The sequence below is a fragment of the Lithobates pipiens genome, unplaced genomic scaffold (assembly GCF_037356315.1).
Source record: "Lithobates pipiens isolate NorthernLeopardFrog02 unplaced genomic scaffold, aLitPip1_a1.2 Scaffold_25, whole genome shotgun sequence".
Taxonomy (NCBI): Eukaryota; Metazoa; Chordata; class Amphibia; order Anura; family Ranidae; genus Lithobates; species Lithobates pipiens.
In genome coordinates, this window is record NW_027507787.1 from 229,086,819 (window position 1) to 229,105,374 (window position 18,556).

At 44.7% G+C, this 18,556-nt stretch overlaps 1 protein-coding gene across 2 annotated transcripts in view; it reads right to left on the reverse strand.

Moving 5' to 3' along the window:
• The window catches only part of LOC143930937 (C-type lectin domain family 2 member B-like), a 107,143-nt gene that overhangs the window by 18,826 nt on the left and 69,761 nt on the right, over nucleotides 1–18,556 (reverse strand). For both annotated transcript variants that reach the window (XM_077455627.1, XM_077455628.1), the window contains exons 4-5: nucleotides 13,704–13,888; nucleotides 2,922–3,031 (exon numbers count right to left, since the gene is read on the reverse strand). In XM_077455627.1, the coding sequence (XP_077311753.1) occupies nucleotides 2,922–3,031; nucleotides 13,704–13,888 (295 nt within the window). The remainder of the gene's footprint in view (nucleotides 1–2,921; nucleotides 3,032–13,703; nucleotides 13,889–18,556) is intronic.

The window sequence follows — 18,556 nt, forward strand, 5'->3', positions numbered from 1 at the left end:
GGTACAACCAATGCTGTCCTCCAGCTAAAGATAAACACCAAAGCCTTATGCACAAAATTTGGTTATTTCTTGAAGCCTCAATTTTTTTTCTAGATGTTACCACAATTAGTTTGGAGATTGTGCAGATCTACTACATGTGGATAACAGCAGATTCCAAACACTCCATCTTTGGCCTTGATTTGATGATGCATGAACTATCTCATTATAGTAATGGAGATGATAAATATATGTTTTCCATCTCAATTTTCACCTGGATTCATATGCTTTAAATGCGCAACCCTCATTCTCATTCCGTTATCCTGTTGAATACTTTTTGATATAATGCATAGGGCTGAGTCATGTGACACAACTTCCGGAGGCAGGGTTTGATTGCATACCAGGATAGTGGAAGTGGCAGTGACAGGACCGTTACATCTGATAATTTATGTTCGTCAGTGCCATGTTTACTCTGCACCTTTATAATATGTGCATAATATAATATGCTCTAATTCTTGTACGTTTTTAAAGGTTTTGATATTAGTTGAGCACTGCAAAAGTAGTTTATTAACCCTCTTATTAACAGCACATTAATCTAATACCGCATACACACGATCAAACAAGCGGGTGGAAAAGTCCGGCAAACTCAAGTCCGCCAGACAATCCCCCCGTGTGTAGCCTCCAGGATACTTTTTTGACCCGAAAGTACGGCAGACTTAGAAAGTAGTTTTACACTCCACTCTTCCCGCCGGACTCGCATTTCGGCGGACAATCCGGCCGGTATGGACTTAAAGGGGAACCCCAACACCGAAACAAATCGGCGTGGGGGTCCCCCCAGGTCCACATCAGACCCTTGTCCGAGCACGCTACCCGGCCGGCCAGGAAAGGGGGGACGAGCGAGCGCCCCCCCCCCCAAAGAGCCGTACCAGGCCGCGTGCCCTTAACATGGGGGGTGCCTTGGGGAAGGGGGGGGGCGCGCGGCCCCCCCCACCCCAAAGCACATTGTCCCCATGTTGATGAGGACAAGGACCTCTTCCCGACAACCCTGGCTTTTGGTTGTCGGGGTCTGCGGGCGGGGGGCTTATCGGAATCTGGGAGCCCCCTTTAATAAGGGGGCCCCCGGATACCGGACCCCCACCCTATGTGAATGAGTATGGGGTACAATGTACCCTTACCCATTCACCTGTAAAATAAAGTACAAAAAAAACACAACACACAAGATAAAATAGTTTATTGCACAGCTCCGGGGGTCTTCCGTCTTCGGGGGTCTTCTCGCCGGACTCCTCCGCTATCTTCTTCTAGCTCTTTTGCTGGCGGAGGAGCCCAGCTTTCTTCCTCGCCGCCGGCCTCTTCTTCCGACTTCGGGGGTCTTGTCCCCCTCTTTGGTTCTTCTGCCAGGCCACCGCGCCTTCTTCTAGCTCTTTTACAGGCGGTGGCCCGGTCCTCTGTCGCCGCCGCCTTCCGTTCTTCTGTTCTTCTCTTCTTCTTCTTCTTCAGATGTTGCCTCGCCGAGTCCTCCGCTCACAATAACGGGGACCGGGCACGCGGCGACTTATATAGGGACAAGGGGCGGGGTCTTCGGTGGATGTCACATGGGTTGATGTCACATGGTGACCCGCCCCCTTACGATGTCACAGTCCCGGAGGATGCTGGGACTGTTGCCATGTGACATCAACCCATGTGACATCCACCAAAGACCCCGCCCCTTGTCCCTATATAAGTCGCCGCGTGCCTGGTCCCCGTCATTGTGAGTGGAGGACTTGGAGAGGCAACATCTGAAGAAGAAGAAGAGAAGAACAGAAGAACGGAAGGCGGCGGCGGTGACAGAAGACCGGCCCACCGCCTGTAAAAGAGCTAGAAGAAGGCGCGGTGGCCCGGCAGAAGAACCGAAGAGGGGGACAAGACCCCCGAAGTCGGAAGAAGAGGCCGGCGGCGAGGAAGAAAGCCAGGCTCCTCCGCTAGCAAAAGAGCTAGAAGAAGATAGCGGAGGAGTCCGGTGAGAAGACCCCCGAAGACGGAAGACCCCCAGAGCTGTGCAATAAACTATTTTATCTTGTGTGTTGTGTTTTGTTTGTACTTTATTTTACAGGTGAATGGGTAGGGGTACATTGTACCCCATACTCATTCACATAGGGTGGGGGGCCGGTATCTGGGAGCCCCCTTATTAAAGGGGGCTCCCGGATTCCGATAAGCCCCCCGCCCGCAGACCCCGACAACCAACGGCCAGGGTTGTCGGGAAGAGGCCCTTGTCCTCATCAACATGGGGACAAGGTGCTTTGGGGTGAGGGGGCCGTGCGGCCCCCCCTTCCCCAAGGCACCCCCCATGTTGAGGGCACGCGGCCTGGTACGGCTCGGGGGGGGTGCTCGCTCGTCCCCCCTTTCCTGGCCGGCCGGGTAGCGTGCTCAGACAAGGGTCTGATGTGGAACTGGGGGGACCCCCACGCCGATTTTTTTCAGCGTTGGGGTTCCCCTTTAAGTCCATACCAGGAGGCGGGGGGCCATCGACGTATCCTTTGCGGGCCCCGCCTACCTGGAGACCTGCTCGAAATGAGCGGACTTTCCTCCGCGTGTGTGGGCGAGTCCGTTCATTTCAAAAGTAGGGCGGATAGTACGGCGGACTTAGTACGCTGTATTAGTCCGCTGAAAAAGTGCCGTGTGTGTAGCCTGTTCGGAAAGTCCAACGTACAGTCTGGCGGGAAGTCCGCCAGACTAAGTACGTCGGACAGACGGCTACGTGTGTACGTGGCTTCAGTAATCTTTTCTAAGCCTAAAGGGACAATATAGGTTATGCGCTAGGGACTAAGCAATAATCTGCTGTAAATTCCAAACTACTGCAACAAAATCTTTACACCACAGTTTCTAGGAAGGAAGGGGTGTCTAAAGCAAAAAATGTTGACCCAAAGCTGCATTTGTGTCAGCGTTTACATTTTTATAGCTAAACTTACATGGTTTCTGTGTACGGTGTATCATTGGTCCAGACCCAGTTGGAAACATCTTTCACCCTACTCAGTCCAATCCAATAATTTTGCTTACATTTGTAGCGATTTAAGAAGTCCTAGAACACAGAAAAACATTGTTAAAATTAAAGAATATATACACCATATTTAATACACACACACAATATAACTGCTAAGGATTTACGATCACAAAATCAATACACAGTAATATTACACACAATTAGATATGTGTATGCTGGATTTTCTTTTCATTTAGTTTTTTGGATGCATTCCTTAGGTTGCCATTTTGTTTCTTTGTATTCATTGTGTCGGTCCAGTTTGCTTTGACGATTTCTTTCGTTTCACACAAATTTGTTTTGTATATTCGTTAGACCGGGTGGATTTTAAAAGTTTTCTTTCAGATGTGATACATTTTGGAAAGCATTCCAAAACTATTTGGAAGGCTTCAATATCCATTGTGAATAGGGTTGCACGTCCTTAACAACTATGACTCATCTGCTGTCATCAGGATTCCTTACTGACAGTGGATTGTAAACAAATAAGTGCCAGCATTAAAAAAAATTTGTAAAAAACACGCGTGGGTCCCCCCAATTCATAACAGGCCCTCCGAGTCTGGTATAAGTTATAAGGGCAACCCCACGGCGAAAAAAAAAGAAGAAAAAAACTGAGCATGCAGACCAGGAAGGGGGGTGGGGGGTTGAGCAAGCGCCCCCCACTCCACAACATGTGATGCCACTCATTCACCACAAAGAAGTCAAAAGTAAATGAAAACCCAGAGACAGTTTTTGACATGTCCTTTATTAAAAAATAAAAAGTCTCCCAAATTAGATCTAACATCAATCATGATGAACGCCAACCCACACGGAAAAAAATAAAATAAATCCGCTGCCAACCACACAACTGGTCCTGTCTCGAGACACTTATCGAATGGCAGGTAAACATGGGGGTGGAGGTCATCTGGTGATGTCATTGGGTGACCACGCCCCCATGTTTACCTGGGATTCAGTGAGTGTTGAGACAGACACTCGCCATCTCACTGACAGCAGATGAGTCATGGTCATTAGACGTGGCAGACACCCACTCCTTAACAACTAGCTATTACTCATGATGGATTTGGATGATTGTTGTGGCAAGCAGATCAAATGAAAATGTGAAGTCATCCAAATGGAACAAAAGTATTCGTTATTTTTGTTATATTTTTGTTATAACTTTTTCCATTTGGAAACTTGGATACATCAGAATCTGGTGTGTGCTCATTCCCGAGCCCAGCTCTATGTGCCCATAATCCACACAAGGCAGCAGCTCGGCCCCGCTCTCTCCTGTGATTGACAGCAGTGGGAGCAAATTAAAAATGTGTAACCCCATGCCAGGGAATGCGCAAATCACTAAAATAAAGAAAAAAAAAACTGAAAATTCCTATGTGGAACCAAATAAATTGTAGCTGCTGCGGCTATACCAAACACAATGAACAAACATTAATAAAAGCAGAAACCGGGCTGCTCCCTTCAATAATCCCAATAAGCATAAGTAACACCATGAACTGTAAAGGATGCATTAGGTACAAAATATCCAATCCACCTGTTCTGTCTTTATATAGCACAAGCACTTTTTACAAATAATACAATTAACTTTGATATTTTGTACTTAATGCATCCTTTATAGTTCATGGTCCTAGAGCCTAGAGGCGATTCAGTTCGCATTGTGCGCTATACAAGTATTTTCATTCATTCATATGCTTATTGGGATTATGAAAGGGAGCAGCGCGGTTTCTACTTTAATGTTTGTTCAATGGGAGCCAATGGCTTCTTTTCCTGTGTCTTAGCCAATGGAGAAAGAGAGACCCAGGAGAGCCGAGGCTCTCGTGCACATGGCTGGATCAAAAGGGGGCTAAGGTAAGCATTAGGGGAGCAGCACACAGAAGGATTTTTACCTTTATGCATAATGAAGGTAAAAAACCTTTGGACTTATCAAACACTTAAAAAAAAGAAAAAGAAAATATTTGCCATCTAGTAAACCTCCATGTAGCGGCGGGCTCCTGAAGAGCATGCGCTATGTGTTTTTCAAAATTTAACTTTGCCCAAACTACAGTTTGGTTTGGGTCTATTTGCCTAAATTTGACTTCTGTGTTAGTCTGACTGGGCTGTGAGATGTTCAGCCTGGCCACAGGGGAGCACTGTCTCTGGTGGCAGGCGTGGAACTATGGTCTGGTTGGGCGTTTAATTTACTCTCTCTCTGAGTCAGCTCAGTGGGAGTCCCCCTCTCGCTGTGCCCTCTGGGAGAGGGTATTTAAGATGCGGACGTCACGTGGTTCGGGGTTCCGGTCCAGTATGCTGTGCTGAATACATGGTCCTGGTCCTCCTGACCAGCCCCCAGGAAGGCTATGGCCTGGGGTGCGGATCCACCCAACCTTAATGCCTCGGGGCTGGCTAGCCCAAGGCAAGGGAACTAAGGAAGGATTCCAAGGTGGATGGGTGCCTTCTCCGGTTCGGTAGAGATCCATTGAACTTTGAGCATTCCAGGGGAGGACTCTTTAGAAGAACACAACGTATGGGTAGGTTTTCTTAACAAGAGCCTGGAAGGGCTGAAGTAACCAAGAGAATCCGGTCTTGTGGATATCGTCAAGCGGGCTGAAAGATCCAGGTATCCTACAAGTATTCTACAGCTTAGTTTCCCTACATGTTCTGCAACAACGTCAGTGATAAAGACTTTGTTCCTGAGTAAACACCTGGTTGCCTGCGAGGCCTTGTGAGAGAGGGACTGTCCAACCTGAGTGTTCATCAAGCTACAAATGTCTATTCTCTGGATGCAGTCAAAGTAAGCAAGTTCTAACGTTTTTGGACTTTGACATTGAGAGTACCTGAACTTTCCTTTCCAACCCTCTGATCCCAAGTTGAAAGACTGTTCAATGGTTTGAGTTTTGCAAATAAAATCCATTCAAGTGGATCTATTGTCAGTCTCAATTTACTGGGCCATCTACCATGGGACATCCTCTAGACGCGAGACAAGGAGAGCGAAAGGTAACGGTAAGCCCAAAAATAACCAGCAGCTCCTTTGGGGGTTAGTGCTACATCCGCATTAGATTATTTTGTTCTCTGTGCATAGTGTTCTATGTATAGAGTGTAATAGAATTGTATTATGATCATGTCCAGTGGTGGGTCATGTTGGGCGGTGTAGTTTTCTATGTATAGAGTGTAATAGAATTGTATTATGATCATATCCAGTGGTGGGTCATGTTGGGGGTGTAGTGTTCCATGTATAGAGTGTAATAGAATTGTATTATGATCATATCCAGTGGTGGGTCATGTTGGGGGTGTAGTGTTCCATGTATAGAGTGTAATAGAATTGTATTGTGATCATATCCAATGGTGGGTCATGTTGGGGGTGTAGTGTTCTATGTATAGAGTGTAATAGATGTATAGAGTGTAATAGAATTGTATTATGATCATGTCCAGTGGAGGGTCATGTTGGGGGTGTAGTGTTCTATGTATAGAGTGTAATAGAATTGTATTATGATCATGTCTAGTGGAGGGTCATGTTGGGGGGGGGGGGGGGTGTAGTTTTCTATGTATAGAGTGTAATAGAATTGTATTATGATCATGTCCAGTGGAGGGTCATGTTGGGGGGGGGGGGGGGGGGTGTAGTTTTCTATGTATAGAGTGTAATAGAATTGTATTATGATCATGTCCAGTAGAGGGTCATGTTGGGGGTGTAGTGTTCTATGTATACAGTGTAATAGAATTGTATTATGATCATGTCCAGTGGAGGGTCATGTTGGGGGTGTAGTGTTCTATGTATAGAGTGTAATAGAATTGTATTATGATCATGTCCAGTGGAGGGTCATGTTGGGGGGGGGGGGGGGGGGGGGTGTAGTTTTCTATGTATAGAGTGTAATAGAATTGTATTATGATCATGTCCAGTGGAGGGTCATGTTGGGGGTGTAGTATTCTATGTATAGAGTGTAATAGAATTGTATGAGGATCATGTCCAGTAGTGGGTCATGTTGGGGGTGTAGTGTTCTATGTATAGAGTGTAATAGAATTGTATGATGATCATGTCCAGTGGAGGGTCATGTTGGGGGTGTAGTGTTCTATGTATAGAGTGTAATAGAATTGTATTATGATCATGTCCAATGGAGGGTCATGTTGGGGGGTTTACTGTTCTATGTATAGAGTGTAATAGAATTGTATTATGATCATGTCCAGTGGTGGGTCATGTTGGGGGGTGTAGTGTTCCATGTATAGAGTGTAATAGAATTGTATTATGATCATATCCAATGGTGGGTCATGTTGGGGGTGTAGTGTTCTATGTATAGAGTGTAATAGATGTATAGAGTGTAATAGAATTGTATTATGATCATGTCCAGTGGAGGGTCATGTTGGGGGTGTAGTGTTCTATGTATAGAGTGTAATAGAATTGTATTATGATCATGTCTAGTGGAGGGTCATGTTGGGGGGGGGGGGTGTAGTTTTCTATGTATAGAGTGTAATAGAATTGTATTATGATCATGTCCAGTAGAGGGTCATGTTGGGGGTGTAGTGTTCTATGTATACAGTGTAATAGAATTGTATTATGATCATGTCCAGTGGAGGGTCATGTTGGGGGTGTAGTGTTCTATGTATAGAGTGTAATAGAATTGTATTATGATCATGTCCAGTGGAGGGTCATGTTGGGGGTGTAGTGTTCTATGTATAGAGTGTAATAGAATTGTATTATGATCATGTCCAGTGGAGGGTCATGTTGGGGGGGGGGGGGGGGGGTGTAGTTTTCTATGTATAGAGTGTAATAGAATTGTATTATGATCATGTCCAGTGGAGGGTCATGTTGGGGGTGTAGTATTCTATGTATAGAGTGTAATAGAATTGTATGAGGATCATGTCCAGTAGTGGGTCATGTTGGGGGTGTAGTGTTCTATGTATAGAGTGTAATAGAATTGTATGATGATCATGTCCAGTGGAGGGTCATGTTGGGGGTGTAGTGTTCTATGTATAGAGTGTAATAGAATTGTATTATGATCATGTCCAATGGAGGGTCATGTTGGGGGGTTTACTGTTCTATGTATAGAGTGTAATAGAATTGTATTATGATCATGTCCAGTGGTGGGTCATGTTGGGGGTGTAGTGTTCCATGTATAGAGTGTAATAGAATTGTATTATGATCATTTCCAGTGGAGGGTCATGTTGGGGGGGGGGTGTAGTTTTCTATGTATAGAGTGTAATAGAATTGTATTATGATCATGTCCAGTGGAGGGTCATGTTGGGGGTGTAGTGTTCTATGTATAGAGTGTAATAGAATTGTATTATGATCATTTCCAGTGGAGGGTCATGTTGGGGGGGGGTGTAGTTTTCTATGTATAGAGTGTAATAGAATTGTATTATGATCATGTCCAGTGGAGGGTCATGTTGGGGGTGTAGTGTTCTATGTATAGAGTGTAATAGATGTATAGAGTGTAATAGAATTGTATTATGATCATGTCCAGTGGAGGGTCATGTTGGGGGTGTAGTGTTCTATGTATAGAGTGTAATAGAATTGTATTATGTACGGGTGGGAAAATTTCCAAAACGGAGGACATAATAGACAAATTCGTCCATTATTTCTCAGAACTGTATCACCTCCCCTCCCCCCAACAACCTAACTCCTTGATAGATCGTGAGACTTCTATTCGCACATTCTTGCAACAATACGCTCCCACCCCTCTCACAAGTGAAGAGTCCGAAGCCTTGAACGCTCCAATCACTGTTGCTGAAACTATACATGCCCTGAAACAAATGAAGCCTGGAAAGAGCCCCGGACCTGACGGCTTCCCTCTAAGCTACTATAAGACTTTCCAAGATCCCTTACTCCCTCATTTGGTCAATACCTTCAACCACCTCTCAAAAACCGACGATTTACCAAAATAATTTTTAGAAGCCCATATCACCCTTATCCCTAAACCTAATAAAGACCCCTTATTAGTAACTAACTACCGCCCCATCTCCCTACTTAATGTGGATCTCAAAATATACGCCAAAATTTTAGCCAATCGTATCCTGCCCCACCTCCCTCAATTAATTGACCTGGATCAAGTTGGTTTTGTCCCTGGTAGGGAGGCGAGGGACAATACCACAAAAGCGATAAATATACATCACTGGCTCACCACCACGGCCACTCCTGACTTTATGCTATCCCTTGACGCGGAGAAGGCGTTCGACAGGGTGGCTTGGGACTACATGGAGGAAACTCTTCGGACAATAGGAATCCCACCACAATTACTGCGGATGATCATGGTCCTCTATTCGTCCCCCACGGCTAAAATCAAAATTAATGGTCGCCTGTCGAACGCCTTCTCCATCCTCAATGGTACTCGCCAGGGATGCCCCCTCTCACCTCTAATTTTTATACTCACGATGGAACCTCTACTCCGTAATCTCAGGGACAATCCGGACATAAAAGGAGTGCCAATTAAACATAAAACGTATAAAATAGCAGCATATGCTGATGACATCCTGCTCTTCCTGTCAGACCCCATCACCTCTATTCCCAACTTATTAAACGATTTTAATCTTTTCCAAACCCTCTCCAACTTGAAAATTAACTTCAATAAATCAAAGGCTCTCAACATCTCCCTACCGCCCTCATTAGTAAATCAATGTACTCTCAACTTCCCCTTTGGATGGGAAAGGGATTCCATTACTTACCTGGGCATACAAATTCCCTCCACCTTAAATTCCCTTTATACTAAAAATTTTCAGCCACTCCTTCATTCTATCCAAACTGATTTACAGAAATGGAAACTTGGTCCCTTCTCCTGGTTTGGTAGAATGGCCATATTAAAAATGAACATTTTGCCAAGGATACTTTATATACTTCAGGCTATCCCTATTAATTTGCCACCTTCCTTTTTTCGCTCATACAACAAATTGAGTAGACTTTTTATCTGGAAATCCGGGAAATCTAGAATCAGCTGGCAAAAACTTATGCTTCCCAAAAACTTTGGAGGCCTCGGAGTCCCAGATATACAAAAATATTATCTTGCTTGCCACTTAAACAGAATTCTAGATTGGCACTCCCATACACTTCACAAAGATTGGGTTGGATTGGAGTAAACTTTCTCTTGCCTCCCTTTAGAAAATCTACCTTGGATACATAAATCCCACATTCCACGCAAGCTTTCCACTCACCCCTTTATACAAGCTTCACTCCTGCGGTTTCACCAAGCATGCTCACATCTAAAGCTGGTTCCCACTTATGGCCCATTGACCCCACTGAGTCAAAACCCTGATTTTCCACCGGGTCTTCCTCTTCGTCCACCACATACTACACCCTCTGGCCCTAAGCCAAGAGCCTCTAACTTCTTCCACAAGGGCGTACTCCTATCCCATCAACTTATGGTCTCCGCTTTCCCAAAATACCAAATCCCATTCTTCAAATATTTGCAGTTGAGACATTTCTTCCAGAATTCGAAACTTGGTGCTCAATGGCATAGAGATCTTACACCCTTTGAATCCTTATGTGCTAGTACTGAACCTCAAAGACATGCTATATCCACAGTCTATACGCTCCTTTTCTCATCCCATGAGATCAAAACGGACAAAATTGTCCAACAATGGGAATCCGACTTGCACCTAGATCTCTCTCCGGCGGATTGGGAATTAATATTTCACAATATACACAAAGGTTCTGTAAACGTCTCAACTCAGGAAAACCGATACAAACTTTATGCTAAATGGTATAGAACTCCTGACAAAATTCATAAATTCGCCTCAGCGGTTCCCCCGACATGCTGGAGATGCAATAATGCTTTGGGCACTTTGCTCCATATTTGGTGGGAATGCCCCCTACTGCAAATGTTTTGGATTGAAATACACAGATTGATCTCTCAAATTACCACCTATTCCCCTGACTTGACCCCCGCCCAATTCCTACTACATTACAGTCCTACTACAACACGGAGCTACACCAAATCCCTGACCATTCACCTCATTAACGCAGCCAACTTATGCATCCCGGTGCTCTGGAGATCTACGTCTCCCCCTACCATAACAGATTGGATAAAAAGGTAGACAAAATTTCGGAAATGGAAGAACTTATCCATCAGGCCAAAGATACCCCGAACATTTACGGGCACACTTGGGCTGTTTGGAAACACTTCAGATCTTCTGGGCTTCCTGGACAAACCCACTCTACCCCAACACACAACCCCCTTCCTGATAACCGCACTCTGCTTATCCCGTAACTCCAAGGACCATTTGACTTTTCTTCCCTCCCCTTCTTCTCTCTCCTCCAGAGAACAGCTGTTCTACATAATTATTGCCTCGAAAATAATGCTCTATCAACGGCAGTTAGGTCTTGACTATCACTCTTTTAAGAATCCCTACTCGGTCCCGTCACCGGTCACAGTCAGATCCCAGCAGGGGTGACCGGAGATGATGTTCTGCACAATAGACTCAATGCTGTTCAGCCTATGACTTTATTATTTTGTCTTTCTTTTTTGCTTGTTTTTTTTAGTTTCTACTATACACTGGTGTGCTATTTTCTTTTTTAAATCTAACAATGATACCTGTCCCACTTTTATCTTCCCTCATATTTGGAGGGCATAACCGTTTGTCTATTTACTTGGCCTATGTAAAACTGCAACAGAATCTATTTTATTTTATTTTATTTTACTTTATTTTATTTTTATTCTATTTTACTCTAATATATTTTGTCTTACTTCATTTAATTCTCTATTTCTACGTTATATTCAATCAGTTTTGCATATGCATTGTATGTATTAAGGTCAATTATATTTCTGTACTACATGCAAGACTTGTCATATACCGTGTAACCAATGTTTGTAGACACTTGATAAAACTTGAATAAAAAATTTTTGGAAAAAAAAAAATAGCATGGGTAAAAGATGGGTAAATATTAAAAGCTAAATAAATATTATCACCTAAAAAAAAAAAAAAAAAAAAAAAAGAATTGTATTATGATCATGTCCAGTGGAGGGTCATGTTGGGGGGGGGGGGGTGTAGTTTTCTATGTATAGAGTGTAATAGAATTGTATTATGATCATGTCCAGTGGAGGGTCATGTTGGGGGTGTAGTGTTCTATGTATAGAGTGTAATAGAATTGTATTATGATCATGTCCAGTGGAGGGTCATGTTGGGGGTGTAGTGTTCTATGTATAGAGTGTAATAGATTTGTATTAGGCTGCTTTCACACTGGGGCGGTATTCAGGCGTTACAGCGCTAAAAATAGCGCCTGTGTAACGCCTGAAAAAAAACGACCCCTTTAACTCCAGTGTGAAAGCCGGAGGGCTTTCACACTGGAGCGATGCGCTGGCAGGACGGTGAAAAAAGTCCTGCCAGCCGCATCTTTGCAGCGGTGAAGGAGCGGTGTATTCACCGCTCCTATACCGCTGCTACCCATTGAAATCAATGGGACAGCGCGGCAATACCGCCGGCAAAGCGCCGCTGCAGCGGCGCTTTGCGGGCGGGTTTAACCCCTTTTCGGCCGCTAGCGGGGGTTAAAACCACCCCGCTAGCGCCCGCACACCGCCGCTAAAACGACGGTAAAGCGCCGCTAAAAATAGCGGCGCTTTACCGCCGACGCTGCTCTCGCCCCAGTGTGAAAGCAGCCTTATGATCATGTCCAGTGGAGGGTCATGTTGGGGGTGTAGTGTTCTATGTATATGTAGCGCTAACTCCTGATGGCATGCGCTATATGTTTTTCAAAGTAAAATTTTCCTGAAACCACAGTTGGGTTTTGGGACTAATTTTCTAAATTTATGGTTTCAGTACCAGTCCAGCTGGGTTGCACTAAGTTCTCCTTGACCGCAGGTGTCACTACCCCCGCCGGCAAAAGTAAGAATGCAGTCTAGCTGGGGGTGTTGAATGCCACCGATTCTCTCAGAACCAGCCCAGTGAGAGTGTTCTGCTGTGCATTCTGGGAGGTGGTATTTAAGGTACCAACATCACGTGCTTCTGGGTTCCGGAGATTATTTTCTGTCTGTTTCGTTCCGGTCCTCCTGACCAGCCCCATGGCCCTCCTGGCCTAAGGTGCGGAACCATGCATTTCGAGTCTCAGGCTGGCTGGCCCGAGGCAGCGCAATTGCAGGGACAGGCCTGAATGGATTTGGGGTCTATTGATCCAAAGGTGGTCCGGTGCCATCTCATCTAAGGGAGAGCCCCAGCAACTGGAGAAACCCCAGAGGAGGATTCTTCAGGAGAAGGCCGTGTGCAAGGCTGGCTTCTCTGAAGGAGCCTGGAGGCTTAGTTGAAGGACACTGCATGGATCTACACTCGTACGGTATTGCCGGATCGGCTGAGAGATACTGGTACCATATGATAGCTCTTTAAATTTGTCTATGTTCCTCAGTAACGCTCAAGTCTGTGGCAGAGACTTTGCTTAACACCCTACCGGCTGCCTAGTGAGAGGAGGTCTATCCGGGGGTTGTAAAATCCAGCTGTGAAACGGTTGCTATTCTCTGGATTTTTCCTATAAGGGACTTATCCCTTTTGCAGTCTAAATTACCTGAACTTACTCCTAACCCTTTACCCTAAACTGAGAGACTCTGTTTCTGTTTCAAATAAATAACCCAAAAAAAGGTTCAGTGTCAGTTTCCACATTTCTTTGGGCCATCTACCATGGGAACCCCTAGATGGAGAAGCACTCAAGAAGGTGACGGTAAGCCCAATAAAACCAGCAGCTCCTTCTGGGGTCAGTGCTACATATAGAGTGTAATAGAATTGTATTATGATCATGCTGAATGCCAGGTTAAAGACCGGAATTGTATGAATTACAACTCACCAGTTCCTCTTTACTATCAATATTTGCCAGGGATGAATGGTTTGATATGCAGTAGCTCTGGCTGTTGTTCCATGTATCACGCTTTTCTGAGAAATAGTAACATTTGCCCCTGTAATAGACCCAGCCATCCTTGCATGCAGCATATCTATATATATGGTTTTCTGTACCGGTTGTGGATTTTTCTCCTAGAAACAGATAAAAGTACTTGTTTTGGTAAATGTAATACTTGTTAGACGCTTTTAAAATATTAGACAAAAATTTATAATATTACCAAGTCATTAGATTAACCACTTCCCACCCGGCCAATGCGTATATACGGCCGGGTGGGAGCCGCCTGCTCCTGATAGGACGTTTGGGAACGTCATTCAGGAGCAGCGGGATCGCGCGCGCGCGCGCCCGCGCAGCGGCGCGATCCCGATGTGCTCGTGTCACCCGGACACGGCACATCTCAGATCGGCAGGAGGGCTCTGTGATTGGCCCTCCTGATCACATGACGGCCGTGTCCAATCACGGCCGTCATGTGATGTAAACAAACAGCCGGTTGCTAGGCAATCGGCTCTCCTCTCCTCACACGGAAGTCACCGCTGAGGAGAAGAGAGCAGATCGCTGCAGCCGGCTGATGATCAGTGAGTATGGGCTGCTTTTTACAGCTTTTTACTCACTGATCATCAGTGTAGTGTACACACACAACACACCACACAGTACAAACACAGTCCCCACATATGTCCCCAAAACACACATGTCCCCAAAACATACATGTCCCCAAATAATAAAAACACATGTCCCTAATAATAAAAACATGTCCCCCACATATGTCCCACTAAAATCACATGTCCCAATGATTATCTGCACACATATGTACGTGATCACCTGCACACATATGTACATGATCATTTGCGTACATATGTCCGTGATCACACAAACCAATTATTATACACTTAACGGAATTTTTTTTACCAAAAACATGTAGCAGAATACATTTTGGCATAAATTTATGACAAAATTTGATTTTATTGGATTTCTTTTCAAATAGAAAAAAGAAAATATAGTTTTTTTTCCAAATTTCCGCTATTTTTGCGCTTATATCGCAAAAAAAAAAAAACGGAGTCGTGAATAAATAACACCAAAATAAAGCTCTATTTGTGCGAAAAAAATGATAACAATTTCATTTGGGTACAGTGTAGCATGACCGCGCAATTGTCACTGAAAGAGCGAGAGCGCTGAAAGCTGAAAATTGGGCTGGGAAGGAAGGGGGTGAAAGTGCCCTGTATTGTAGTGGTTAAAGAATAAAGTACAAATATAAAATAAGAATTGAAATACTAATGAAATGGGGAAGTGGAAGTGGATAAAAATAAATAAATGAGTATGTGGATGGGGTACAAGGTGCTTGTTTCAGGCTCCCCATGGCCTGCCTCCTTCTCCAGTGCAATTTAGGAAAAAGCAAAACATACAACAAACCATTACAGTGAATGCTTGGAATGTAACGCAAAGATCCTGGAGGACTCACATGGGCTCCCTGTTATTCATAAGGAGTTGATTTGTGGAGCGTAATTTTTTTGTGAGTGAAACACATTCCAGGGAGGAGCTCCGGTGTCTTGTAGTTACAATGAACGCTACAGTGGCTTTAATGTGCGCCTTCTGTATTTTTTATAAACTTCCATAGTACTGTGTTGTTTTGGAAACAGGTTTGAGGGTTTGGTGGGGGGGGGGGGGGTATATGTTGCTGTAAGCCAGTTAACTGTAGTAAGCACAGAGGTGACCACCTAGGTAACAGAATGACACTACAGTGTGTTCATTCTGTGCACAGCACACACTGATAATTTGCTGCACAAAGAAAGAAATATCGGAGTAAGGTTTTGTTTACACTTGCGGTCAGTGATTGGCAAAAACAGGTGATTGACTGCATTTTTACCACCCCCCCTTTAGCTGCAAAGGCAGCCAGTTTCAGTTATTGACTTGCCATTTTTTGACCACTGCAAAAATGTAACCCTGGATTTGCATTCCACGGTTAGTACTGCCACCAAATGCACCCAATATTGGCTCCTCGCCACCTGTCAAACATCTCAGAAAAGTGATACACTGTGGATCGCTTTTCAGAGGAGAGCCAAGGCCACATCCAAACAGACTAACTGATATAGAACATTTTCCACACCATAGGTACTGGAAGACATTGCCACTAGTAGACCTTTGACTAGCATATGAAGGATTGCATGAGCCATAGGCAGCATTTGCTTCAGAAGCAGTGAATTAGTGCTTCACTTGTTTGCTGCATTGCCTGTAATCGTTTGTTAAAACTTCTGGTAAACAGCATAGCTCATAATCAAACTATATATAGGTGAATAGGGATGAGCCGAACACCCCCCGGTTTGGTTCGCACCAGAACTTGCGAACGACCCCCGCGTTCGGTACAAACGTTAGAACCCCATTGAAGTCTATGGGACTCGAACGTTCGAATTGGAAAGTGCTAATTTTAACGGCTAATATGCAAGATAGTGTCCTAAAAAGGGTTTGGGGACCTGACTCCTGCCTCAGGGGACATGGGTCACTGCAAAAAAAAGTTTTAAAAACTGCCATTTTGGCGGGAGCACTGATTTTAATGGCGATTAAAGTGAAAAAAAAAAGTGAAATATTCCTTTAAATATGGTGCCTGGGGGGTGTCTGTAGTATGCCTGTGAAGTGCCACGTGTTTCCCGTGTTTAGAACAGTCCCTGCACAAAATGACATTAAACGGAAATAACCCCATTTAAAACTGCTTGCGGTTTTAATGTTATATCTGGTTCCTGCAATATGGTTGAAAATCATTGAGAAACATGGCATGGGTAGCCCTCCCTGCCCATTACCAGCCCCTTTGGGTCTTGTACGCATATTAAGGGGAACCCCGTACCCATATTAAAAAAAGGAAATGCGTGTGGCCCCCAGGCCCTATATACTCAGAACAGCAGTATACAGGCGGTGCAAACAAGACAGGGACTGTGTAGGTTTGTTGTGTTAAGTTGAATCTGTTTGTCATTTTCAACCGGTACATTTTTAAAGTGTAGCTCCAGTCAAAAAAACTATTTTTAAGCTTTTTGGAAAACATAGGGAAGGGTTATCACCCCTGTATAATTTGTTTTGTCGTCCATCTTTTTTCATCTCACTTGCTGCTGTCTCCTTGCGTTTGCAAGTAGGAGATGTTTGTAAGTTGGATGTTTGAAAGTATATTATAGCGGTATAGCCCTATATTATAGCGGTATATACTGGGTACAGAGCACGCAGACAGCACGCACTATCTCCTAACACTACTGACTGCAAGCTCTATTATTAACCACTTGTTAGCCCAATGTTTGCATAAAGTGAAAGATGAAGTTATGCTGAGTAAATAGATATCAAACATGTCACTCTTCAAAATTGCACATGCCCGTGGAATGGCGCCAAACGTCGCTACTTAAAAAATCCCCATAGGCGACGCTTTAAATTTTTTTTTTACTGGTTACATGTTTTGAGTTGCAGAGGAGGTCTAGGACTAGAATTATTGCTCTCGCTCTAACATTCTCGGCGATACCTCACATGTGTGGCACATGCGAGCACATGGGGACATGGGCGCTTTATTTTTTTAATTTTTTTTTTATTGTTCATTTTACTTTATTTATTTTAGTTTGACATTTTTTTCCCCAAAAATATATTTTTGATCACTTTTATTCCTATTACAAGAAATGTAAACATCCCTTGTAATAGGAATATGGGGTGACAGGTCCTCTTTACAGTGAAATCTGGGGGGTCAATATGACCCCACATCTCACCTCTAGGCTGGGAAGCCTGAAATAAAAAATAAAAAAAAGATTCTGGCTTTGATCGTACTGGCGAGTTGGTAGAAGCACCGGGGGGCGGTGAGGGGTGGGGGGCGTCTATGGCTGGGTATTTCAGGGTATCACCGAGTATGGCTGGGTATCTCTGAGTATGGCTGGGTATGGCAATTTATGGCAGGGTATTACAGAGTATTGGCGGGGTACTACAGAGTAATAGCAGGGTACTGCAGAGTATTGGGGGGTACTACAGAGTAATGGCAGGGTACTGCAGAGTAATGGCGGGGTACTGCAGAGTAATGGCGGGGTACTGCAGAGTAATGGCGGGGTACTGCAGAGTAATGGCGGGGTACTGCAGAGTAATGGCAGGGTACTGCAGAGTATGCACTGGTATTGCAGAGTATTGGCAGGGAATTGAGGGGTTAAATTCGGTGAGCAGCGATGTGGGCACTGTAGATGCAGCCCACATCGCTGCTGACACCGATCTCTTTCCCCTCCGCTGTACCGATCGGTACAGAGAGGGGAGGGAGGAACCGGCGTCATAACATGACGCCGGTTTGTTTCCAAGTGATCACTCCGTCATTTGACGGAGCAATCACGTGGTAAACGGGCGATATGAGTGGCCGTTTACCGTGATCCGTGATGCGCCGGGTCCTGTGGACCCGGCGGTCACGGATGCTCTCGAGTGCGCGCACCTCGGGGCACGTGAGAGCAGAATTCTGGGAGGCCGTTAATTAACGGCCTCTCAGAGTTAAACAACCGCCCTGAAGCCGTTAATCGGCAATGGGCAGTTAAGTGGTTAAAGCTAGATCACTAGCTATATAGGTGAGGTGAATATAGTGGTGTATACTGCAGTCAGGGCACAGACAACAACCACTACACAGCAGCAAGATAGGAAATCAGCCAAAAACGATTGGTGTGTACTGTGTTGAAGGTACACAGAACACCCGCTGCTTCAGATGCTAAGTAACACACTACAGGAGGCCGCCTCAAAGGCGGCCTTATATAGTGTGGGGCGTGCACTACACAGCCCGAGCTATGATTGGCCACAGGCAGGATGCCTGTGGCCAA